This window comes from Ogataea haglerorum (assembly GCF_019207285.1).
Source record: "Ogataea haglerorum isolate 81-453-3 chromosome Unknown 81-453-3_NODE_7_length_556738_cov_96.333754, whole genome shotgun sequence".
Classification (NCBI taxonomy): Eukaryota; Fungi; Ascomycota; class Pichiomycetes; order Pichiales; family Pichiaceae; genus Ogataea; species Ogataea haglerorum.
In genome coordinates, this window is record NW_025065157.1 from 484,662 (window position 1) to 508,062 (window position 23,401).

Below are 23,401 nucleotides of genomic sequence, written 5' to 3' on the forward strand. Positions count from 1 at the left end.
GCACCGCAGTGCACACACTACGGCTGGAGCGGCGCAGAGAGCCGCGGCGTCTGCTCTGTGACTCCTCGCCGGCCACGCCGCGGGTCCTGCCGCGGTCGTCTCGATAGCACGTCTCTGAGCCCCTCGCAAATGCCCCCGTAGCACGTCAGATCGCGGCACAGTGTGCACCCGCGATTTTTCTGCCCCCACCCTGCTACATGACGAAGGACAACTTTTCAATTTATTTAAATTTGGCCAGCTTATTTTTATTTTCATGTTCGAACAAGTCAAAGAGCGCCTGCTGCTGCTGTTCCGCACAGGAAAATACGCCCAATTGGCGCCCGCAGAGCTGGAAAACGTGTACCAGGTCTCTAAGACGTTTCTACGACTGAACGAGTCGAAGCTCGCCCCGCTGGAGTACTACACCCTCCTGGAACTGCACTATTTCCTGTGTCTGCTCACGACAAGGGACACCGAGGCAAAAACGGCGCTGGACCGGTTCAGCGACAAGTTCGAGGCCAAGAACAGCGAGAAACTGGTCGTTCTCAAGAGTTATTACGTCGAAATCCTCGGCAAGAAAGACGCCCTCGAGTACCTGGAGGCGGCGGCCGTGCCGTTGATCCAGGCAAGACCGAGTCTGACGGCGGAGCCCGTTCAGCACCACCAGAAAGACCTGCGGCAGGTCGAAAAGCGGAAGGTGGCGCTCAAAAGCGATTCGCCCGCCAGCTACATCAAAAACCTGCTTGAATATATTAGCGATACTCCGCTGGATTACGAGTCGTGGATGGAGCTCGCAGAGCAGTACGTTGCTCTTGGCGAATACGAAAAAGCATACGACTGCGTCCAGGAGGTGCTTGTGGGCGTTCCCGCGGCGTATGTGGTGTGGTGTCGTGCCGGAGAGCTCTGTCGGCTGATGTTTCTTCGCGACGGACGCGGCAAAGAGGTGCTGCAGCAGGCGATGAGGTCATTTATGCGCGCGATCGAGCTCTGCGAGCTCCACACGCGCAGCTGGTGCGGTCTGCTGGCCACTGCGAGAGACTTGAAGGACAAGAAGCTGGAGACTCTTGCCAGAAACAAGCTGGAGCAAATCGTGGAGGAGGACCGCACAAATGACACCGATGTGGGGAGAATCCGGGAAGTGCTCGCACTGGTTGGCTAGACGATGGTGCAACATCGGGACTCCTGTTTGGCGGCGCGGACCTGCTGTTTCTCGGAGTACCTGCTCTCTGAAGGCCCCCAGAGCTCGGGAATGAGCCCGTCGCGTGTCGTTTCGGTGTATTTGATGATCATGAGCGAGCTGTTCGACGCATTGATGCGCTCGCGGGCAAGCTCTTGTTTCAGCCTGTTGTTGTACTGGTTCAGTCTCTCCAGCTTCATGGTCTTCATCTTGTTCAGCTGGACGATTCTGAGCAGCTTCTCGTGTTCCGGGTCTGTGGAGCTGCCCGACGCCTTGAATGGGCTTCTTTGCGCGTTAAATTCCATCGTTTCGACGGTATCGTACTTTGAACGTCCTAATATAGTTGCTTCTTAAGATCGAATTAGCTTGTATCAGGTTTGCGTCCCAACAATGCAGTGTGAGGCTGTGCGGCTCGTGGTGCGTTGTGTGAATCAAACTGTTGCAGCACGTAGCTGTAGACTGCCTTATCCAGACTGCTGTGCGTCCGATTTGGGAACGCGCCGTAGGCATGTGTAGCCACTATTACAGTTCCCTACCTTATATAACAGAAAATAGGAAATAGCTCCATTTGTAACCCGCCACGCAAAAACCCCCAACTCAGCCCCCCACCATCTGCTCCTTCGACTCCAGCTTGATGCTTGCAAGATGCTCTTTGGTGTCGTTCTCCTGGAGCTCTTCGGCTTCGTCCTGGCCACACCCGCAGTCGTAGTCCTCTAGAATGGTGGAGCAATCGTACTCCTGCTTGTGAAGTCTCAAATTCACCTGGTTATGAATGTGGCAACCCCATAACGCAGCGGTTTTTCGCGAGCTCAGCTGTGGAGGGTACTTCTCCAGGAGCACAGCAAAGTGGCGGGCACAGTCTCCACACGGGTACACAAGGGCAAACGAGCGAATGTAGTCCGCGAGGTGCTGTTTCTGCTCGGGCGTCGGGTTCTCAGGGTATCTGGCAAGGATGGTGTGGAATAACTTCCAAGATGCATTTCCAAGCTCTGCTTTGAGCGTCTCGTTGCTCATTTTGGGCATGAACGGCACCGAGTTTTTGGCTTCGACCGGCTGTGTCTTTTGCGAGATTGGCACAGGGGCATCGAGATGGCTTTCCGATAAAGAGTTATTGGCAAGCGCAAAAACCAGTATCACCAAGATCACTGTGGTGCCGAAGACCACGCCTGGCGATTTTTTGTAAGACCGCAAAAGTCGTGAGATATTCATTGGTACGTGCTTATTATTATTTCTAGGGTTTTTTAAAATTGATTTATTTCCTATGTCAAACCGTGTCCCCAAGTATAACTCCATCGACTCGTTTCAGATCGATGCCGCGCGCAAGATGCATCAGCTCACGACGAGCAGCAGAGTGCCGATGCGTCCTCCGGTACGCCGGACGCCCGAGCAGAAGCCCAAACTGCCAGTCTCGACAGATTCTCCCAGTTGCGCCTCTTGTGGCACGGTTATAACCCCGGGCCCGGTGGCCACGTTGCCCATCAAAGACACCCCGAGCATCAAGGTCGGGGATTTCAAGATATATACCGCTCGCCATCCGATTCTGAATGCCTCTGAGATCGACGAGTTCGAGTCGATCCTCAACTTGCCCGTTCCTGAAATGATCTTTGGAAATAACCGAGTTCGCATCAGCCATCCGAGGCTCGAGATCGATTTTTGCGCGCTGGATGCCCTCAAGCTTGTGGAGTCGAACCCGTCAAACCTTATACAGGTCAGCTACGCCTCTGAATGGGTAAAGAGCCGCCAGCATAAGCACCACAACAAGTCCGATGTCGTGCTCGAGATGTACAAACCATTCGACTGGACCTACACAACGCTGTACAAGGGCACCATAACGGGGACGGCGCTCACACGTGACGACGACATGAAGATTCCTCTGGAAAAGCTCCAGCGAAAAGACCCAATTCTGTTTTTCGATGAGATGGTGCTGTACGAGGACGAGCTGGGCGATAACGGCATTTCGGTGCTGAGCATCAAAATCAGAGTTATGCATTCGTGTTTGCTGCTGCTGCAGCGGTTATTTGTGCGTGTCGACAACGTTCTACTGAGGATATGTGACACGCGGGTCTACATTGACTTCGAAGAAGACCTGGTAATCCGGGAGTTCAAACAGCAAGAGATCGAGTACGACAAGTTATTCCGTCTCTGCACGGGAAACGACCCGCGCAAGATGATGCGCGACATCAACTGGTGTTCGCAAAGACTGCCCGTGATCAAGGTCGAGCGTGAGTATGCCAGACTGACTATATAACTGGAAAAAAAATTACTAAATCTGTACATCATCAGAACGCAGTTATGAGGTTATCTCGGCCTCCGCTGATCAGGTTCTTTTCGACACCCAGAGTTGCCGTGATAGGATCCGGGCCTGCAGCGTTCTACACGTCACTCGACATCCTCAAATACGACATCCCCGTGCAGATTGACATGTTTGAAAAAAGGCCGTGTCCATTTGGACTGGTCCGGTTTGGAGTTGCTCCCGACCACCCTGAGGTGAAGAGCTGCCAGGAGCGGTTCCATGACGCCAGCAAAGACCCGCGGTTCCAATTTTTCGGAAACGTGGAAATCGGCCGAGATATTAAGCTGAAGGAGCTCTACGACAACTATGACAGCATTGTCTATGCATATGGATCCAGCAGGGAGAACAGGCTCGGAATCGCGGGAGAGGATCATCCTGCAGTGATAAACTCGAGAGATTTTGTGGGATGGTACAATGGAGACCCGAGAAATCAGGATCTAAACCCGCCTCTAGATAAGGCCGGGGAGGTCACCATCATTGGTAACGGAAATGTGGCCATGGATATAGTTAGGATTCTTCTAGCGCCCGCCAAACATTGGGAAAACACCGACATAACTCCATATGCGCTTGACATGCTGCAGAAATCCATCGTGAGAAAGGTCACGGTGAGCGCGCGGCGTGGATTTTTGGAAAGCAAGTTTTCCAACAAGGAGTTTAGAGAGTGTTTGGAACTGGACAAGTGCGGCGTGGCCTTCACTGGATGGGGTGCAGAAACGTTTGAGCCACTTTTGGCAGGAATGAAGTTGGGACGGGTGGAAAAAAGAAGGCTACAACTGGTCCAGAAATATTGCCAGCCCGCTGCAGAGGGCAAGTCGTGGAGGCTTGACTACCTGCAGACGCCCCTGGGGATCAAAGTAGACCCGAAACAGCCTTCTCTGTTGAAGGAAACCATATTCCGGAAAAACCGAATCTCGCCGTCGGGGGAAATTGTGCCCACCGAAGACCTTAGTTCGGTGTCGAACCAGCTACTAATTCTCTGCATAGGCTACAAGGGTGAGGCACTGGCTGAATTTGACGAGCTCAACATCCCTTTCGACACCAACCGTGGGGCAATCCCCAACAGGGAAGGCCGCATTGAAGGTATGGAGCGATCGTATTGCGTGGGGTGGATTGCCAATGCTTCCCGCGGATCGATCAATTCTACAGTCGCAGACAGCAGTATGGTTGCTAGCCACGTCGTGGCAGACCTGGGCAAAGTTCAGGACTCAGCCAAAAAAGGAAGAGAGGCCATAACCAAGCTGCTTGCGCAAAGAAACGTGAAAGCGATCAACTGGGACGACTGGATCAAAATCGAGCAGTATGAGCGGTCGCAAGGCCGCAAGCTCACAGATTTCAACTCAATGCTAAGTGTGTGTAACGATGGCTCATGAATTCAGCTGCTATAAAGTCTAATCATTCTAATGCTCTTTGTGGTGGGACAAGTGGAAGTAGTACTCCAAACCGTAGCCGACAGCGAGGAAGAAAAGCGAGGCGTGCAACAATGGAGCTCCAGAGCCCGTGTCGAAGTACTTTTGTCTGTACAATCCCAATGGGCTCTTAGCCTTTGGGATAGAGGCCTCACCTCTTGGAAGCTTGGAGTAGAACGACACAATGTGTTGCATTCTCTTTGCAGCCGGGTTCGAACCCAGGTTGGAGGCGGAAGCAACCTTGGGTGGGATCAAAGTGGTCAAGTTTCTTCTGAAAACAAAGGACATGGTGGCGATGTGTTTGCACAAGTTTTCGAAATATTGGAAAACTTCGCGGGCCATTTTTTAATTGGGTTGGCATAAAAAAAGTGCACATGTGCGCGACGTATATAAATCTTGGCTCACGACAGAAGGTTGTGTTGTGTAAGGAGATCCACAATTACTTTGCCTATTATCGAAGATCAATTACGTTGTGTCATACACAGAAAACCCCCCTGCAAAACAACACAGATACGAGGCGGATATGCACTAGTTTTGTAGCGAGATACGCCCCACATGCCAATTTGGCATTAAAATTGTAAACCCGATCCGAGGGATGTTTTGGGGTAAAAGGAACGCCAGTGAACGTTCTGCGTGAGTTGTGGATCTGGCATTTTATGGCTCTCCTGAATGGTCATTTGTTGCAGGCTCCAGCTAGATGTTAGTAGATGCAGGGTTGAAAGGGTGGGGAGTAAAATTACCTCTCGGTTTATTGATCTTTGGGTTGCTAATAATAAAAGAGAACAAATTACTTGCATCTAACACACACGCTATTGATCTCCCACAAGGCTTGCATTTCTTACATATTAGTCCCCCCTCTATTAAGCTTAAATCTGTCCCGCAGATTGGATCGGATCTCAGCGATAAGTCAATGTTGGATCCAAGGGCTCGTAAAAAGGAGGGATAATACGCAAAGGGGCACAGTTTCGAAAGGCAGGGAGTTCATCACAGGTTTCCCCTCCCATATGATCATTGAACTGCACAAGACAGTCTCCTCCTGCACAAATGAGAGTAGGCCCAATATGCAATGCATAGCACATCTTGCATCCCAGTGTAGATTTGTGAAATAATTATTTTTGTGTATCCCTGATATGTGAATGGTATCCCAAATTCTTTGTTCCGACTCCCAGCTTTTTATAATCTTTTGTTTGTTGCTATCAGGACGCATGTCAACGCATGGCAGGCCACAGAACTCCATATGATTGGACGACCGAACATGGTGGAAAAAACTATAAATTCCTGAGGTGCTGCTGCCGATCTAAAATCAGCAGCTCTGAGAGTTCCATGTTATTCTACCTCTTTCCATTGAACTTGAGTTGTGTACACTCCGCTTAGTGTATTGCCAGATTCTTTGAGAGTACAGTCCGTTTCGGTTGTTTAGTGACACATGATACCATCTGAAACAAATCGAACAATGGAATCTTCACCCGTTTATCTTCCACCATCTTCCACCGCTAAATTTCATACGGAAGATGCCTTATCTTCAAGCCAGATTTCCGAATCAGGTCGCTACATCACCCGCAAGAGTCCAAGACCTTTGTTGACACAGAACCAATTGGTCAATAAACCAAAGAGCCCCGAAAGACTTGAATCAAAATTTCATCCTGCAAGATCTCCTACTCAAACTACTCCTCGCACCGTCAGATTGATCAATTATGATAACTATTCCTATTCTCCTACGAACTTTTCAGTGTTCCCGGATTTCGACCTTGACACGTTGGATGTATCACAGAACTATGATCTGATTGGCAACAGTAACTACTTTGCCACTTCTGTTGATCCTGGGTCTCCCTATCTGCAGAAACCCAGCCAACATAGCCACTATCTTTTCCATCCTCTTGCTAATGAGGACTCCAGCATTCACCGCTGCTCGCTTCCCAACTTGCCTGCCTCCGACCCGATCGTGGAATATCCTTCACTCTACGATTCCAGTTCAACAACCTGTTTGAACACCCTTTCTTCGCCCCCAATGCATCCTTTTTCGTTAAAGACCCGTTCCTGTAGCGAAACAGACACATCAAAAATCCAATTTTCTTCTTTCTTCGAATTGGACGAACTGAGTGATGTGAGTGACCCAGAAAGTAACGAATTTGACGACGAAGACGACAATTATTATAACGATGACACAGATATTAATGAAGCGCAATCCCAGTATTTGAGTCCTCCCCTGATGATCGACTCCAAACCGGAAAAACTGGAGGCTGATGTTGGTTGCAACCCAAAGAAATTTTGTGGCCAAGGATTTTCCAAGTATGCCCGTAGCACTTTTTACTCGCAGGTTTCCAAACAAGACAAACACACTTTGTTGACCCCAACCAGTTGTTCTCCAACGGAATCCAGTTCAGGTATCGATGCCCCCGTTTCGCCTCCAAACTCTATGGTTTCCAGGAAAAGACTTTTCGCTGAAAGAGATGACAAACCAGACACACAAACAGAATCTGACCATGTTTTTGATTCATTGGTGTCTGATTTGGAGAATAAGGCTTACAGCCAGTACAGATCATCAATCAAAATTCCACTGCCCCCCCTTTCACAATCAAGGTACGATAAAATTACTGAGCTAGCAGCAAACAAAAACCTAGATATGGGCCAAGTTGATGACGTTCTCAAACTGTTTAAGTTGCGAAACTTTGATTTAAAACTTAAGCTGCTCTCCAGGGTTCTAGGTCAGAGACGAGGGGAGCAAATGTTTTATCCCGAGCACACCAGCGACAAGGGGTTAGTTCTGACTGAATCTAATGATGGAAGCTTGAGCATACTCGCCAAAACTTATGCTGGTCATGAGGATAGTAGCTCGATAATTGAGAATTCTATCATCTCATCGTTCAAGGATATCAAGGAGTTTGCTATCTATTTCAGGCAGCCAAATGATACGGGATCGAAAACAAGAAAGACTTCTACAGGAGGGAAGAAGCAGAGATTGGGAAAGTCACGGCTAACAGATGAGAATGGGCATGGAAGCACAATTTATATCAAAAGACCTTTGAATTCGTTTATGTTGTACCGGACATCGATGGTGAAAGCAATTGTTTTACTTTCTTTAATAGACTCATTATCTTCCTTCGTTTTCAGAAGATTGCAGATGCAGTATTCATCTTATGATTCACAGGCGGAATTAGAATATCTCAAAATAATTGATTCTCACCTGACGGAGTCTCTTGCCCAAGAGTTGAGGCAAGAATGCGTCATCCACAAATACAACCACCACCTGCTCATCCAGATAGTTGCCGTAATGTGGTCAACAGAACTCAACAGTGTGAAAAAGACGTTTATTTCGTTAGCACAATCTGAGAAGAAGATTCACGCCCAATGTTACCCCAACTACAAATACCACCCCCAAAGAAAGGGATGAATGTGTCAGCTCCTGAGTTGCTTGAGTGTTTGAGATGAGTGTTACTATTCTCTATTTCTATTCTTGATTTCTATTATCTATTCTTTTATAGTGGTAGGGTCAACTCAGAGTCTCAAATTTCGATCTTTTCCACTTCGTCACTGTCGAAATCGTTCCAACCAGGGAGTCTCATTTTCAAGTTTGACACACTCATTTCCGGATACTTCTCGGCCAACGCGTTCTTCAACAGCTGATACAGAAGCAGGTATCCTTCACCAGTGAAGTGGATCCCATCCAAAAGCAAGTTTTTGGAGCTTTTCCGCACGCTATTCTTGGCGTATTCCTCATGTGCTGCATACAAATCCACAAAAGGGACTTGGAATTTCTCGGCAAGTTGCTTCAAGCCGTTTGAGTATCTCAAGTTTTCCTCGTTCCTACGGCGGATACCCTTTTCCACATCTCCAGGGTTCAATGATTCCCAAATCTCAGGATAATGGTGACCGGGGCCAATGACTACCAGCCTAATATCTCTATCCAAAATCTGTTTTATGATAAACTCCATGTTGTCTAGAAACTCATCAAATGGAACACCATCAGGCTTTGCCAGAGCGGCGTCATTAGTCCCCAGAAACAGTGTTGCCACTTTGCATTTGCTGTACGACAAGTCGTGCTCGATACGCAGCACCTTTTCAATCATGTGTCTCCAGTAGTGAGAATTGTACCCAGAAAATCCGCGATTGATGATATCCATGCGTCGAGCATAATCGTGTTGGAGTTGTCCCATGAAACAAAATTCGAGGGAGCTATGTTCGACGACGTAGCTGCCGTTCTTATCGTATCCGTCTGCCACAAAATCAGAAATTGGGAACGGATTGGCACACCGTTCGGTGATAGAGTCGCCAATGAGCAAGAATTTTGGGAAATCTAGCGCATACTCATAGTTTTCCGGATATCTGGCCGTTGGTACAATTAGCATTTTGATGATGTTTATTATCTAAGATTTGATGGATCAATTCCGTTTTTCCAAATCCGTATATCGCGATAAAGTTCCTAAAAATTACTTATTTTCCATGTTGGAGGATTGGCTTTACAAAAAGGTAAGTGCTGCTGCTGAGACGACTAACGCCTGCTCATCAATTCCAAAGGCTTTCACCACTTTGTCCGCAATGTCCATGCGTATTTAAACAACCTCCCACCGCCTCCCCGGCAGGCTTCGCAACCTGTCTTGAATTACACACCTACGACTATACATAAGCTCAACGCATTTCGACGCCTTTTCTGGCAAGAGTTGAAGCACAGTTTTGGATTCAAACGCTAAGATTCTGGATCGATTAATGATTTATATAATGACTATACATGAGAAACAAAAGGAGACTAGTACCGTGACTCTACCACGCTGAATTGCTCAGAAGCCTTTTTGAAAGCCCTGTTGCTGGCCATGGACACATCGTTTGGTAGAGCAAACACTACTTTTTTAGAATCGTTAAACTTGAAGTCTCCAGAAGTGATGTTGGAGTCGTACCTCATAATGCTGTAAGAAGCGCTATCATTTTGCAGTGCTTTCTTAAAGTTCCAAATGATGGCAAATGGACCCACAGACGTGACGATCGCAGTTGGTTCCTTTTTCTTGGTGTTCCTATTAATGCTGAAGTTGGCCTTGGTGAAGTGAGGTTCGTTACCAGTGGCGTTGCGGATATATGCAAGATGTTCGGGTCTGAGAGACAGTTTCTTGGGGATGGGTTTGGAATCCTTATCAAACGACTTCTCAAACCCGAGGCTGTTCTTGTTCCTGCCCTGTTTTATTTTCACATCCAACAATAGAAGATACTTGTTGCACGTCGCCAAAACAAACCTTCCGTCGTCGGATGTCGTCAGGCCAACAAACTCGTCGCCAAGAGCTGGAATCAGGGTCTTCGCGTTTTTGCCCAGCTTATCGTACAGTTTAATTTCTCCGTTCTTGGTCGATGCAGCAATGTATCCGTCCTCAGTTGTTGCAATCTGCGTGAAGTTGGTTTTCGTCTTGTACTGTTTGAATTCGCTGTCGACCACTTTTTCGCGCAAACGAGGATCGACTCTAAACAGCGATTGATGCGAAAGTCCCAAAAATGTCTGGTCTTCGGTGAGCTCTCCAAACTTTTCATTTGGGGCGAAGTTGACCACAGGAAGCTCAGTGTTGTTTTTCTTCATCTCCCAGTCTTCCACCACCTTACCATATTCTAAATCCATCTTGTATAACTTGTCTTTATCGTTTTTATCCTGTAATATCATGATGGTGTCACCTTTTTGCAGCATCATATTTCCTGGACTGATAGATTTGCCTTTTTTAGTAGCACTGGATATGTTCTCGATCGCTGTGGAAAACTGAGGCTTGGACTCCTGGTCCATTCGGAAAACTCCCAGTTTGTCTCCACGCGAGACAAAGGCCAACTCATCTTTGAACGCCAGCTTCATGCCGGTATTGACTCCGCTCGCACGGAACCGCTTCATTAATCCGTTTTCGTCATCTTCGTCACTGTCACTATCGGACACAAAAAGCTTGTTGCTTCTGATGGTGGACGGCTTTTCGTCGCCACTCTCCTCTTCCGACTCGTCTTCATCAACGTCCATCTCATCTATCTTGAGGTTGTTGATCGCGTCAATCATAAATTGCTGCTCATCGTCTTTGAGCCTCATCCAACTCGTCTTGTTGTTAGTTTCGTATAGACATTTCATGAACTCTTGCTGGAAATCCTCGTAGCTCTCCTTACTGGGGAACTGAAGCGCCCACGTAAGCACTAATGAGTCTGAGTCTACGTTGAATGTAAGAGAGAGCGAGTCAAAGTCAAAAGCCGCGTCGATTGAGTTGGTGATGCCAACATCCACTAGGGTTTTCTTTGTTTCTGGAGAAATCACTTCTAAATCGTAGCTCCAGGAGTCCTTCTGCAATATTCTGGAACATGCAGCGGATACCTTGAGCTGGTAATCATCCTTCACCTCATCGTATAGCAAAAGGTCTGCGTTGGTCGAAAATAAGAGCCTTGGGTCAGTGACCTCAAGAGCATCCTCGAAGTTGTCATCAGAGTCAGAGTCATCGACTGCTTTGCTGGAGTGGATATTAGCAGATGTGCGCAGAGTGGACAACAAGTCGGGATCGTCGTCAAACAGTGATTCTCTGTCGAAAACGAACTCCTGCAGTTGCCCTAATTTGAGGTTTAGACTGGACTTTTTATACTTTCTCTCGTACTCGCACTTGTACACTGCCAACATGAACTGGTTAATACTTTCCACGGAAACAGACGGATCAACACGGAACTCAAACATGTCGCCAATATCTCCATCCAAGTCCTTCCACGCGATGACGTAGCTACCGTGTTTCTGGAACAAACAGATTTTGAGTCTTTCGTCAATCAGGAACGACTTCAATGAACTGGAGTCTTTATCAAATGCTTCTTCGTTGTCTGAAGCGTCCAATTCGTCGTCATCCAAAAGCCCCTGTCCCTCCTCTCCGGTCTTGTTGATGCTTAATTGGTAATTGAAGGGCAAGGAGGTCTCCCTAATTGAAACAACTACGTCACTGAAGAGACACTCGTTTTCGGACTTTGGGGACTTTGGAGACCGAATCAAATATAGCTGACCAGAAGGAATCAGGATCAGCTCGTCTGATGAGGCCTGATTCGCATTGGACAGCAGCCTTTTGATGATATTCATGGAACAAAAGATTGTTTTTTTTTGTTTTTTTTTTTTCTGAAGGCAACCTTATCAGGACACCCATACACCGAGAAATCTCTCACGATAGGACCGGATAGGACCTGGAAACGTCTGCCGTATCGAAGAGGAATCAGCCAGATTTACAAGTATTTGACGCTTTTCGACCCAAGGTCTTTGGATGGCAGTAAATGACGGCGTACTGGTCAGTTTGCCCTGTCGTTTCTCTATTCCATCCTTGCACCAGAGGACATAGATATTTTTCAGATAAAAAAAAAATTCCCTGCCCATAAATGTTTCTACGCCGTTTTAGCTGCTTTGTGGCGCCCTTGAAACGGACTGATAAGTGGGAACTTCCAGATTTGGAGAAGCTTCCCGGAGGGTTTCGGGGAAAAGTGTACAACCGCCGAGACTGGAAAGAGCACATTGCCAAGAACACAGATATATTTGCCAAAGAAGAGGCCGAGAAACCGAAGCCAAAATTAAAGCTGCCTCCACCAGGATGGCGCAAGGATAAGTCCTTGCCACTATACATGAGGCAGAAGTACGCCCTGAAAGAAAAGGCGGCGCAGATGGACCTCACAAAAACGAAGAAACTCTCTAGACAAGCGATCGAGGGAATTCGGGTGTTGCACTCCAAGTACCCTGACGAACTGCCGAGCTACAAGCTGGCCGAGTTTTTCCAAGTGCCTGTTGTTGCCGTGGCAAAGATCTTGAAATCGAAATGGACTCCTAAGCCCCACGAGAGGGCTGCCAAGGAGAAAAAATGGGAAGAGCGTGGAAAAGAGCTGCGGCGCAAGATCTTCTTGGAGAACCAGTTGGAAAAGTTCTTTGAGGCCAAGGAGCAAGAGCTCGGTTTACAGCTGCCGTACTTCTTCAAGCAGGAGTTGCGAGATTTTGCCAATTTGCACGGATTCAACGACCTGGAGGGCCAGTTTTACCATCTGAACCAGATGAGAGTCAAGAGAGAAAAAGAAGCTCCGGCCCTAAAGTTGGAGGACGATATTTAGAGCGCGCGTGTACATAACGATCACCAATAAATTACTTACTTCTAGCTTGCTGGACGACTTTGCGCAGATCGGCCAACTCGTCGCGCAGATCGTCCACGAGATTCAGCTTGTTGGGGCCCCGAGCGTAGTTGAGGCTTCTTTTGAATAAATACTCGCGAGGGTGGTCTGAGCTCACCATTTCAACGCAGTTCTTCAGCTGCTTCAACTGGAAAACTAGCGGCTGCATCTCGCTCACATCGCTGGCGGCGAGACGGCCGCCGAACGAGGGAACGCTGTTTTTGTGGTGGTAGCTGCTCACTCGAATCTTGCTGAGCGTATCTTTTAGTCTTTCAAGATATTGGCCCAGAACTACCGTTTGCGACAAATTGAGCTCGTTGTAATCCCTCTTCGCAACCTCGTCGTCAAAGTGCACCCCGCGGGTGTGCTCCTGCTGCACCACCGCGTCGTCCTCGTCCGTCTCTGTCGAGCACATGCTGTCTTTATACAGCAGGCCGCGATAGTTCAGCTCTACGGACGGCACAAACTTGACCTTGTTCACAAGGTTGCCATACAGAGCGCGGAGATGGCCGAAACAGTGGTTAGCCAGGTCTCGCCGCCGTTCGAAGCTCAGCTTGAGCATCGGCTTGATGACTAGCAAAACAACAGCATAGAACGCGGCCATCCCGTAACCCGACAGCGCCAGCAGCCGCAGTACATACCGCAGTGTCCCGTGCGGCCTCACGGGCGACACAGGCCCCGCGTCCTCAGGGAACGCGATCGCAGCAACAGCCATTAGTTTGTCTTCATTTTCTTTTCGCTAGCCTATTTATTCCCGGTCGTGCGTGTACCGCACAGCCAGATTTTTCAGCACGGTTGCAACCAGCGTGCTGGACTCCGTTGCTATGGCCGCTAAATTGGCCTGGAACAGGTCCGGGCCTTGCCGTTCCGGTTGTTCCTGCTGCTCGGGATCGTCCAATTTCGCTTCTTCAATAAACCCAAATAAGTTTGCGTCAAAGGTCATGTCGCCCAGCTTGTCGTTCGAGCCGATCGAGTCGTTCATCTCGTCGTCCGCCAGAGACTCCTCGACCTTGACTTTTACGCGGCCCGTGCGGTTGTACATCGCAGCTGGATCTGCCGACGCGGCCATCCACTTTTGGAGTGTTTCCGGCGCGCACCACGATGCGTAGTTGATCATCAACGTGGCCACTAGCTCGTAGCTCAACGGCTCAAATAATGATGGCTGGTACTGCGTCTGTTCCCGCAGCAGACGGCCCAGCTCGCGGTAGAAAAAGTCCAACTGCTGTCCGGCAGCGCTTTTATACACGTCACTGAGCTCAAACGTCTGCGAGGCGTCGGAGTCGATCACAAACGCAATTAGGGCCTCGAGTTTGGTGGCAGGTGCTGGCGGCCGCACAGCAGATGACCGAACGCCGCACTCAAACAGGTCGTCGTTTGCCATCTCAAGCACCATACTGTGCAGCACACGCAGCTCTCCGACCAGCTCGGCGCCCACAAGCTTCTCCAGCACCTGCCCAAACACCGACCCTTCCAGACTGGCCTCTGTCCACGTGAGCGCAGTCACGTGCCTCAGCACGTTCAAAAGCGTCGGCAGCAGGAACGGCTGGTGGCAGTATTCGAGCCCGCTTACAAGGTCGTCAAAGCCAATCATCCCCAATTGGCATGCACGCACGGCCTGGCCCACGACACACGGGATCGCCACGTAGTATTCGCGCACCGAGGCAGATTTTTTGAGCAGCTCGTCCGAAACACCGTCCGTGTTGTTGGTATCGAAGAGCGACGCTACCCAGTCGCTCATGACCGCGTTGATGCTCGATTGCGGATCCTGCAGTTGCTCCATGAGCGCCGTGTCCAGCAAAGGGTCCCAGTCAGCCATGATCCTCACGGCCTCAGAGCCCGCGTGCTCGCGCTTGAGATCCAACGAGTACCGGAAACTGCAGTACGCTACAAACAGCAGCAGCGCTCCCAGGTTCGCGTGCGTGTCCTGCAGGTTGGAAGAGTCGCCGTCGACGTCCATAGCATCCTGGCCAAACCCTCGGCCGATCGACGCGTCGAGGTAAGTCACCAGAGGTCGCACAAAGCTGTACGGGTTTTTGTGCAGCACCACACCGTCCAGCACGTGCGGCACGCTCGTCAGTGCGACCAGCAGCCGCTTCAGCCGTGCGTGGTCGTCCTCCTGGACAAAACGGGCAATGGCGTCCGCCACAAGCTGCGCCAGCCGCCGCTCGCCGGCCAGTGTGTCCACGGAGCCCACGAGCTCGCACGCTCCAGACTCTTCCAGCGGCACAAACTCCGGATTTGCGTCCTCAAACACCGCTTGGAACCGCGAGAGCTCGTCCTGTGCGGACGGCACAGCCCCCATATCAGCCACGAGCTCGCACTCGGCCAGAGTTGTCATCAGCTTCTGTTTGAGCTCGTCGTAATTCTTAATCGTCTCGAAAGCGTTCGTCAGCGTGTCTCTGAGGTTCTGCTGACTGATGGTCAGCAGCTTGAACACCTCCGGCAGCTTCGACACGATAAAGTGTTCCCAGATGTGTTGGGTCCTATAAGTGCTCAGAGTGAGGCCGTCAAACAGAGAGACCGCGAGCTCGAACGCGATCGAAACGTTTGTCGTGGATGTGGCCACCGAGGACAGGTTCAGCAGGCTCTTGAACCCTTGCAAAAACGCCTCGCTCACGGGGGAATATGCCACGGTGACCTGGTGCGCCAGCCAGACGATTTTCTTGAGTCTCGACACCTTGATAATATTCCTCGACACACGGCCCGTCTGCTCCTGTGTAGGCATGGCGTAGTCTTTCTGCATGGTCGACAGGTTGTAACTTTGGAAGAAGCTGTTCAGATAGCGGTAGGCAGTGTCGTGGTGTTTTTCCAAATACTCCAGGTACTGCTGCACCAGGGAAGTGCAAGCATTGTCGGGGCCCGCGCTGCTCTTTAGCACCTGCACCATCAGCTTTGCAATCATCAGGGCCTTTTTGGGGCTGGTCTCGGGCTGCATGCTGGCCCTGACAAACGCTGTCAGTTGCGTGACAAATTCAGGACTTTCGACGGCCTGTTTCCACGGCACTTTGCTTGAGATCTGGCTCAGCCAGATAAGAATGGAGAGCTCGTCCTTTTCGCCGATTCGCGACATGTAGTGGCCAAAAAGCGAAGTAAGCCCATCCACTGCGCCTGTGAAGTCACTTTCGACAAGAATCTCGTGCACGTAGCGGAGTTTCTGGGGAGATTGAGCGCAGTTTGTTAGGAGACAATGCAGATCGACCTCCTCTTCGCTGTTGGCCGCTACGCGGTGCTTGAACTCCCGAAACAGCTTCCCAAACGCGCTGGGCGGGTAGTTCTTCTTTAAGCTCACGTCTACCAGCTGTTCGAGTGTCAATTCGACATCTGTCGCAGGGATAGATATCGAGGACATGAATAATGCGAAAAAATATTGATCAGGTAAATGAAATAATGCTTAAATAATTTGCAAGCGAATATTTAATCATGGACAGTGGTTGTTGAGATTGCTTAGAAAAACGCTTCCTTGACCTGCAGCACTCTTTGTTTCTGGATTGGGCCCAGCTCTGAGCTTGGGAGCCAATAATGCTACTGGAGCAAATAACGAACAAAATATAACCCGTCACGGTTCTCATACGTGTTGTCATACGGCACCACTGACCAGATTGCCTCAATTGCCGGGGTCGGGCGGACTTGCTACCGGCCGCGAAAAACCAGTAGGGATACACGAGTTTCGAGCAGCTTTCGTATAACAATATTTCAACTACTGAAGTTGGCACACGTGACCTACTCATTCAAGATCTCCAAAACGTCAGCGAGAACGCGCTCAAACACTTCATTCCGCTCAATAAACAGCGCGTGTTTGCAGTTGTCGTACCACCGGATCCGGATGTCCGGAATAGCCTTCACGAAGCTGTGCACGCCTCGAGTATCCGCCAGAGGATCGTCGTAAGTCTGGCACACCAGGAACTTGCAACGTTTGAGCTCCGCATACTTTTCACGGGCCATGTCGCAGTTGTCCAGCAGATATATGCCGCGCCTCAGAATATGTATGACCTCCTCGATCGTCCCTGGCTTTGAGATCAGACGCACCTCGTTGACCGTCTTGAGCCACTTCATATCATTAGTTAGTCTGTTCCTCGTAGCCACCTTTCCGAGCTTTTCCTCTTCCAGAGCATTTTGCAGCACTTGTTGCTTTCTGATGACGTCGACATCTGTTTTTTGCAGCGTCAGCAAGTTGACCAACGGAACGTAGCTCAGAACCAGCAGGAGCAAAAATTTCCACAACGAGTTGTTGTCGCGGTGAAGCAACAGTGGCGAAGATGTCACAACAGTCCGGATTCTGTGCCTGTTGGCGCCATTCACCATGTAATTGAGGACAATGGCTCCCCCCATCGAGTGGCCGACCAGACACAGGTTGTCACTCTCGATAGCCAGGTTGTAGCTGACGAAAAACTCAAGGTCCCGGAAAGTGTAGTGGTCGTTGGTGTAATCGAATATTCCTCGAGGCCTCGAAAGCCCGTTGCGGCGCTGGTCAAATATGAAGCACGCGTAGCCGTGAAGAGTAAGAGCATCCATCATGCGAAGATGCAGCTCGCCGCACTCTCTGTAGCCATGGACAAACAAGCATCGTCCCTTGTACGGGATATCCAGGGAGGGCTCCAGAGTGATGCACCTAAAGTTGCAGCCGTTGTACGTTAGGTAAAACTGTCTCGCCCGTGCCTGTAAGACATGCGGTATATAGAACGGTGGCTGGTAGTCTGTCACTCCTGTGACCATCAGAAAAGACACCTATTTGGCAATGTTTGGCTACAACCCGTTTATAGGTATGTGCCTTAATACCCGCGATGCCCCCACATGGTGTTAATATTAATTACCCTTTTAGGGAGCAGCTAAATTAATGCGCGAGTCTAAAATCCAAACGTTTAGACCCCACGTCGGTCGTATTCAATATATAATTTTCGCGTTCTGCCGAATCCATCATCTGCCACCGCCGCTCTCTTGAGTGGTTCACATACATGTAGTATGCCTTGGTGAGAAGCAGAACGGGTAACATGGCCACCGAGAGCCAGAACAGGTCCGTGTTTCCTTTTCTGTACAGCGGAGCATCGCTTTCGTGGTAGATGTTGGCCGAGATCAAAGATCCAATCTGTGCACACATATAGTAGAGGGACAGAGAAACAGATCTGGTCTTTAGGGACCAAGAGTTGCGCGACACCCAGCTCAAGCAAATGGCGTGAATATATGGCAGCCCCAGAATGAGAGTACAAACCGCCCATGTTCCCCATTTGTTCACCATTGAATCTTTCCAAAAGGCCAGCACTCCGACAAGAGGAATTTCATAGAGCGCAAAGAGGCAGCAAACAAGCGACCTCTCGTTTATCTTCTCGCTCAGCCATGTAATTCCTATCAGCAAAATGATGTGTACGAAGCTGTAGGGGACAGTGAGTAGGACGGCATTAAGCGTAGTGAAACCAAGGTTCTTTAGCACCAAAGTCATATAGCTAGTCAGCAGATTCAACGGGATGTAGGCCAGGACACCAATGATGTAAAGAGGATACATGTTATAGTCCAATAAAGCATACAACAGGCTGGAGGCGGTGACACCTTGTCTGTTGTTCATGTCACCCTTCGATGGATCGTCTCTTAGAACCTTGTTGACGATTATTTTCTCCTCTCGCTCTGAGAGCCACCCCTTTTTGTTCCAGAACCGTTTGGTTTGCACCACAGAGGGCGCCATTACCAGGGCAGACACTAAAGCAATGAAAAGCGTGAACACCCCTTCAATAATGAAAAGCCACTGCCAACCTGCCATTCCCAGAATACCGCGCATCCGCAGAATCCCGTAAGCCATCAATGCTGTTCCGATTTGAGTTAAAGACAAAGCTGTCCAGAAGTAGGACAGCTTGATTGAAAGCTCGCTAGAAGTAAAAAAATAAGACATCCACAAGACTAGCTCAGGAGTAAATCCGCCTTCCAAAAGCCCTAGCAACGCTCTCGTCGCGTAAAATGAATGCTTATTAGTCATTTTGCATTGCAATATCGCAACCAGAGACCATGAAACCATTAAAAATGGTACCCACAGGTCAACACCCAATTTCTTGCAAATTAGTGATGAGGGGACCTCACTGACAATAAAAGTGACATAAAAAATTGTGTTTCCGTTGTTGTACATGTCTGTGGTAAGGTCCAAATCTTCCAGTAGGTTGTCTGCGACGGCCTGAGCTAGGTTGCCCCTATCGACTTGCAAGGCAACGAACATGAAGCAAGCAAGTGCAGTAACCTTCAAATCAAGCTTCCACCCTAGATTACGCTCCTCTTCGGGAGTCCACGTGAACTTAGGATCAAACCGTTCTCTGCATTCATACCGACAATCCGTGTAGACTTTGCTCCAGTAGCTGGCCACAAAAGGATCTAGAAATGGATTCGTGGCGTTGTTCACAAAGCTACTTCTGCTTTTGGAAACCACAACAGTTTGCCCAACCTTGCTATCCTCACTGTCCAACTCCATGATCAAACTACAAACCTAATTTTCCACGCCTCTTAGCTCTGAAGGGCACATATTGGTTGTGTGTTTGAGGCGCTCCCCTTATTTGGTTCACGTGGGCAGCTCCATTTTAACGTTAATTGCAGAAATTTATTTTTGATCGCGGGGACCCGTTTGTTGCATGACAGCCGAGCGGCGAGGCGGCATGCCCAAAAAAATCCTAGGATAATTAATTGAGTGTTCTGTATTTGGGCCGTGCTTTTTAAATATCCGTGAGTCATCTTAAAAAGTTTATTTGCGCTTGAACATTTCTTTCCCTTTCATTTCCCTCAATGCCCCTTTTCAGCTCAGTAAATTGTCCTCCCAGTGTACAACCAGGTGCCTTTCAATATGCTGCACAATTGGGTGGTGAGTCACCTTTGTTGGATCAGATGACGCTATGTGAACTGAAACTGAAAACTTGGTACAACTTCAACCTACAACTCATGGATTCCCTTTCGAATACATCGTTCTTGCTTGTGCTTATACACCACCATCACAAGCTGCTTGAGGTTCTTGAGGAACTGTTCAATACAAGGCGACTTGTAAACTTCACGGTTGGATCGGTCTCTAGCAGTTGTTTCAGAAACTCAGTGCTTTCTAGCTTGAAATCATTGGTGTCTGAAACCTTGGTATCGATAAGCAGCACTTACAGCGATATTTTCGAGCACGCACATTTTCTCAACATTGAAAATTTCAAATGCATTTATTCCAAAATTAACAAGGAAACATTTCAAACATCAACCAACAACGAGGACCAGTTGGTGCACATCAATTTTGAGATATTAGCCAGATCCAAAAGCTTTCTTCTCTTCAAAAAACTAAACGGAATTTTTGATTTGGATATCCTTCGAAATGAAGAGCTGGTTCTGTTGAAAAGTAGAATTGATAAATCGAAACCGAAAAACCAATACTTGTTGGAAACCGAAGAAGACGCTAGACTGCTGAAGTCACGAAATTTTCGAGACTTCCATTACCGTCGCTTGACAGAACTCCGACTTTTAAACAAGAGAATTTTCTCTTGACTCTCGCATGTATTTTATCAAATATGCACAGTAAGCATTTTTCGTGACTTGTACCGTTATGGTTCTCGCTGATCTTCAGGGAGAACCCACCGTTCCCATCCTTCTCTCAGCCTGACTACCTCAGATTTCTCTGAACCAGCCATCTCCAATAAATTGGTTCTCTTCAATGCTTGTAATATCAAATTCGAGTCTCCTCCAGACAAGATCTTCACTCTGGAGAACCCTGCTATAAACGCAACGCTCACATATCCTTCGGAGTTCATATGTTTTCTGAGAAAAATATCTTTTAGTAGATTCTCCATGGAGAAATAATACTCCAGCTGTTTTGTCAAGCGTCCCAAGTTATCATCGCTATGCTTTTCAGTAATTCCTGGATATGTTGGTGAATAGGGGGCTTGCGAGGAGTACAGCGGGAACCCCGCCGTTGGAGGAGGCATATAATATGGTTGGAAGTATGGGACTGGGGAACCTGGATCTGGGGAACCGGCGTGAGGCGGGATTCCAGGCATCACACCATAATACAAGTTAGGATCTCCATATATTGATGGAGGAACCGTTTCTGGGCTGCGGCTAGGGCTTCCATGCTGCGAGTTACGCTCACCAGTGGCCGAGATTTTAGGATCATCGGTGGATTTAGGTGAGCCCCTAGAAGAAGCCTGAGAATTCAGTTGGCTGTTCCTCCGCGATGAAGAGGGTGACATAGAAACCCCATATGGTCGTATAGGCGGCATGTAATACGGCACGTAGTAGGGGGTCGAGGAAAGAACTGGATATGGAGGAAGCGAAGGTAAGTTGGCCGATGACCGAGAATATGGGTTTCTATTTTTTTTGTTGTACCTCATGTTGTTGCCGTTAAAACTTTTGCTTCTTTGATGCTTTTGGATTTGCGGATCATTGAACTGTTCCGAGTTTTGGTCTTGAGGAGTGGAAGCAATTCCCGTGAAGCCATTATCCAGCGTGGCCTCTGATCCAGAAGTTGGAGGTGCTATCTCATGCCCCTCTGAAGAATCAATGGTAAGCTGGGAAGCAAGCTTTGCCAGTGTTTTTTCGTCTGAGACATCTGTGGCCTCAGTTGGGGCACTGGACATATTTGAAATTGTCGTAATTGTGGTTGTATCGTGCACCACAGTTTTATCCTCTTGCTGCTCAGAATTCAGTGCGAGCTTCTTGCGATTCGTGCGTTTGCTTTGGTTTTGCTTTGGGTCTTTTTTCTTGCTGTTGCCATTGGCTGATTTATTTTTCGTTTTGGTAGGGGATGAGACTGAAATTTCGGCCTCCAAAGGTACCCACTTCTGTTTTCCCGTATTCCTGGCTTTTGCAACGACAGGTTGGGCTTGCGGCTTTCCATTTGATGGTATGGCCAAAGAGTCAGGTAATTTCATGCTTTCTTTTTGCGGAGCTAAGTGTGGCGAGCTCAATGGCTTCTTCCAAGGATTCACCTCTGGAGGTGGGGCTGGATGCAAATTCGACACTTCAGGAGTTGGAGCAATGTTCGAAGGTGCAGCGTCTCCCATAATGCAAATGATGCCGAGTACAAATCAGAATAGCGTCGAATCTAGTTTTGTAGACAACAAGGTAGCGTTTAAGCAAGGATGTCTTTTGCAAACAATGAAAAAACAAAAACTTCCTCGATTCGTTTAAACCTGCTCGTGGCCTCTCCAGTCAGCAATTCCTGATAGGCCAATAAGTTGACTTTAGTGCGGATTCCAAAAAGAGTACAAAACTTGAAACCCTATCTTGCCCTCTTGGGTGTAAAAAAATGCTAGATCATTAGTGGCACGCTGTTTGGCAGATGCACAGCCGTCGAGTGCCCGATGCACAAGACAAAGAATTCGTGCTCAAGACATGTTGCATGGCTTTTCTTGCAACATTACGTGCGAGTGCGACTTTGCTACGTAGTATTTAATATCCTAATATTTAGTTTGTTTACTATGCTTCCCTGTTCATTCAATCTGCGTTGGCTCTCTCTTATCTTTTCACAGCCGTTGAAAATTTTGTTTTTTTTGTCCACCTCGACATTTCGCCTTCAGAATGAATCCTGCCATTTCCAACCTTGTTCTCATGCTGGGTATGATGCAAGTCTCTCGTAGACTTGACTTCGAAGACCCGAACATCCTTTTCTACGTCAGAGTTTTGTACATCGCCTGTACGCTCTTGACATTGGGTGTTTATCTCTATACGAGATCCATTATCATCAGGAAAAACGACCTTACCACTTTAAAGTACTTGGAGCCTCCTAGCACGTTACAAGGAGAGACTGAGTCCAAGCTCATCGTTACCACCGTTAAGGATTACGATTTGAAGCAACTCCAAAGTGCCATCAAAGGAGTCTTTACTGGTGTGGCTATGATGGCATTCATGCACTTGTACATGAAGTATGCTAACCCATTGCTTATGCAATCTATCTCTCCTCTTAAGAGTGCGTTCGAATCCAACTTGGTCCAGATCCACGTTTTCGGCAAGCCTGCAACCGGCGATCTCAAGAGGCCATTCAAGGCTAGTGCTGGATTGTTTGGCGGACTTGGTGGTCCTCAACAAAAAACGGACAAGGAATCCATCGAAAAGGCTGAAATTAGCGGCGCTGGTGGAATCAAAGAAGAGTAATTAATCGGAAATAAAGCAGATTGATTACAGTCTAGAGATAAGCGTAAGCAGAGTTATATAACATCCTAAACTTATTACCGTAAGCCATAAAACAACATTTCCGCTAGTTTTGAAGCATTCAATCTCTCTTGTGGGTCCGTGAAAGTATGGATCCATGTTTTTCGATCTTAAATATGCAATTCCGCAGATCAGCAGTCCATAACAATTAAACACTAGTCCAATATGATAAAACTGCGCAGTAAATAGTTTGAGCACAATCAGCGAAAACGATAGACATCCAAGACAGGTACGGATATATGCACCTTGGTATGTGCGTTGATGAGCTCTAATGTCAAG

General features: G+C 48.3%; 16 protein-coding genes across 16 annotated transcripts; 7 read left to right on the top strand and 9 right to left on the bottom strand.

Annotated features, from left to right (window-relative positions):
• Positions 1 to 253: 253 nt before the first annotated feature.
• KL911_002944 (uncharacterized protein) lies at positions 254 to 1,092 on the top strand (the record flags this gene model as incomplete). Its single annotated transcript, XM_043198069.1, has 2 exons — positions 254 to 852; positions 921 to 1,092. The coding sequence occupies 2 exons, from the start codon at positions 254 to 256 to the stop codon at positions 1,090 to 1,092; spliced, it is 771 nt and encodes a 256-aa protein (XP_043054542.1).
• Positions 1,093 to 1,134: 42 nt separating this feature from the next.
• KL911_002945 (uncharacterized protein) lies at positions 1,135 to 2,365 on the bottom strand (the record flags this gene model as incomplete). Its single annotated transcript, XM_043198070.1, has 2 exons — positions 1,135 to 1,438; positions 1,782 to 2,365. The coding sequence occupies 2 exons, from the start codon at positions 2,363 to 2,365 to the stop codon at positions 1,135 to 1,137; spliced, it is 888 nt and encodes a 295-aa protein (XP_043054543.1).
• A 52-nt stretch (positions 2,366 to 2,417) lies between these two features.
• On the top strand, positions 2,418 to 3,404 carry KL911_002946 (uncharacterized protein; the record flags this gene model as incomplete). The annotated part of the gene is made up of 1 exon (XM_043198071.1): positions 2,418 to 3,404. The coding sequence occupies one exon, from the start codon at positions 2,418 to 2,420 to the stop codon at positions 3,402 to 3,404; it is 987 nt and encodes a 328-aa protein (XP_043054544.1).
• Positions 3,405 to 3,448: 44 nt separating this feature from the next.
• KL911_002947 (uncharacterized protein) lies at positions 3,449 to 4,819 on the top strand (the record flags this gene model as incomplete). Its single annotated transcript, XM_043198072.1, has 1 exon — positions 3,449 to 4,819. The coding sequence occupies one exon, from the start codon at positions 3,449 to 3,451 to the stop codon at positions 4,817 to 4,819; it is 1,371 nt and encodes a 456-aa protein (XP_043054545.1).
• Positions 4,820 to 4,846: 27 nt separating this feature from the next.
• KL911_002948 (uncharacterized protein) lies at positions 4,847 to 5,197 on the bottom strand (the record flags this gene model as incomplete). Its single annotated transcript, XM_043198073.1, has 1 exon — positions 4,847 to 5,197. One exon carries the CDS (start codon positions 5,195 to 5,197, stop codon positions 4,847 to 4,849), a length of 351 nt encoding a protein of 116 aa, XP_043054546.1.
• Positions 5,198 to 6,308: 1,111 nt separating this feature from the next.
• Positions 6,309 to 8,246, top strand: KL911_002949 (uncharacterized protein; the record flags this gene model as incomplete). Its single annotated transcript, XM_043198074.1, has 1 exon — positions 6,309 to 8,246. One exon carries the CDS (start codon positions 6,309 to 6,311, stop codon positions 8,244 to 8,246), a length of 1,938 nt encoding a protein of 645 aa, XP_043054547.1.
• A 112-nt stretch (positions 8,247 to 8,358) lies between these two features.
• KL911_002950 (uncharacterized protein) lies at positions 8,359 to 9,201 on the bottom strand (the record flags this gene model as incomplete). Its single annotated transcript, XM_043198076.1, has 1 exon — positions 8,359 to 9,201. One exon carries the CDS (start codon positions 9,199 to 9,201, stop codon positions 8,359 to 8,361), a length of 843 nt encoding a protein of 280 aa, XP_043054548.1.
• Positions 9,202 to 9,599: 398 nt separating this feature from the next.
• KL911_002951 (uncharacterized protein) lies at positions 9,600 to 11,912 on the bottom strand (the record flags this gene model as incomplete). The annotated part of the gene is made up of 1 exon (XM_043198077.1): positions 9,600 to 11,912. One exon carries the CDS (start codon positions 11,910 to 11,912, stop codon positions 9,600 to 9,602), a length of 2,313 nt encoding a protein of 770 aa, XP_043054549.1.
• Positions 11,913 to 12,202: 290 nt separating this feature from the next.
• KL911_002952 (uncharacterized protein) lies at positions 12,203 to 12,919 on the top strand (the record flags this gene model as incomplete). The annotated part of the gene is made up of 1 exon (XM_043198078.1): positions 12,203 to 12,919. One exon carries the CDS (start codon positions 12,203 to 12,205, stop codon positions 12,917 to 12,919), a length of 717 nt encoding a protein of 238 aa, XP_043054550.1.
• A 31-nt stretch (positions 12,920 to 12,950) lies between these two features.
• KL911_002953 (uncharacterized protein) lies at positions 12,951 to 13,691 on the bottom strand (the record flags this gene model as incomplete). The annotated part of the gene is made up of 1 exon (XM_043198079.1): positions 12,951 to 13,691. The coding sequence occupies one exon, from the start codon at positions 13,689 to 13,691 to the stop codon at positions 12,951 to 12,953; it is 741 nt and encodes a 246-aa protein (XP_043054551.1).
• Positions 13,692 to 13,724: 33 nt separating this feature from the next.
• Positions 13,725 to 16,325, bottom strand: KL911_002954 (uncharacterized protein; the record flags this gene model as incomplete). The annotated part of the gene is made up of 1 exon (XM_043198080.1): positions 13,725 to 16,325. One exon carries the CDS (start codon positions 16,323 to 16,325, stop codon positions 13,725 to 13,727), a length of 2,601 nt encoding a protein of 866 aa, XP_043054552.1.
• A 371-nt stretch (positions 16,326 to 16,696) lies between these two features.
• KL911_002955 (uncharacterized protein) lies at positions 16,697 to 17,689 on the bottom strand (the record flags this gene model as incomplete). The annotated part of the gene is made up of 1 exon (XM_043198081.1): positions 16,697 to 17,689. One exon carries the CDS (start codon positions 17,687 to 17,689, stop codon positions 16,697 to 16,699), a length of 993 nt encoding a protein of 330 aa, XP_043054553.1.
• Positions 17,690 to 17,807: 118 nt separating this feature from the next.
• KL911_002956 (uncharacterized protein) lies at positions 17,808 to 19,421 on the bottom strand (the record flags this gene model as incomplete). Its single annotated transcript, XM_043198082.1, has 1 exon — positions 17,808 to 19,421. One exon carries the CDS (start codon positions 19,419 to 19,421, stop codon positions 17,808 to 17,810), a length of 1,614 nt encoding a protein of 537 aa, XP_043054554.1.
• Positions 19,422 to 19,729: 308 nt separating this feature from the next.
• Positions 19,730 to 20,461, top strand: KL911_002957 (uncharacterized protein; the record flags this gene model as incomplete). Its single annotated transcript, XM_043198083.1, has 1 exon — positions 19,730 to 20,461. One exon carries the CDS (start codon positions 19,730 to 19,732, stop codon positions 20,459 to 20,461), a length of 732 nt encoding a protein of 243 aa, XP_043054555.1.
• Positions 20,462 to 20,517: 56 nt separating this feature from the next.
• On the bottom strand, positions 20,518 to 21,975 carry KL911_002958 (uncharacterized protein; the record flags this gene model as incomplete). The annotated part of the gene is made up of 1 exon (XM_043198084.1): positions 20,518 to 21,975. One exon carries the CDS (start codon positions 21,973 to 21,975, stop codon positions 20,518 to 20,520), a length of 1,458 nt encoding a protein of 485 aa, XP_043054556.1.
• Positions 21,976 to 22,492: 517 nt separating this feature from the next.
• KL911_002959 (uncharacterized protein) lies at positions 22,493 to 23,065 on the top strand (the record flags this gene model as incomplete). The annotated part of the gene is made up of 1 exon (XM_043198085.1): positions 22,493 to 23,065. The coding sequence occupies one exon, from the start codon at positions 22,493 to 22,495 to the stop codon at positions 23,063 to 23,065; it is 573 nt and encodes a 190-aa protein (XP_043054557.1).
• Between the last annotated feature and the right edge of the window lie 336 nt (positions 23,066 to 23,401).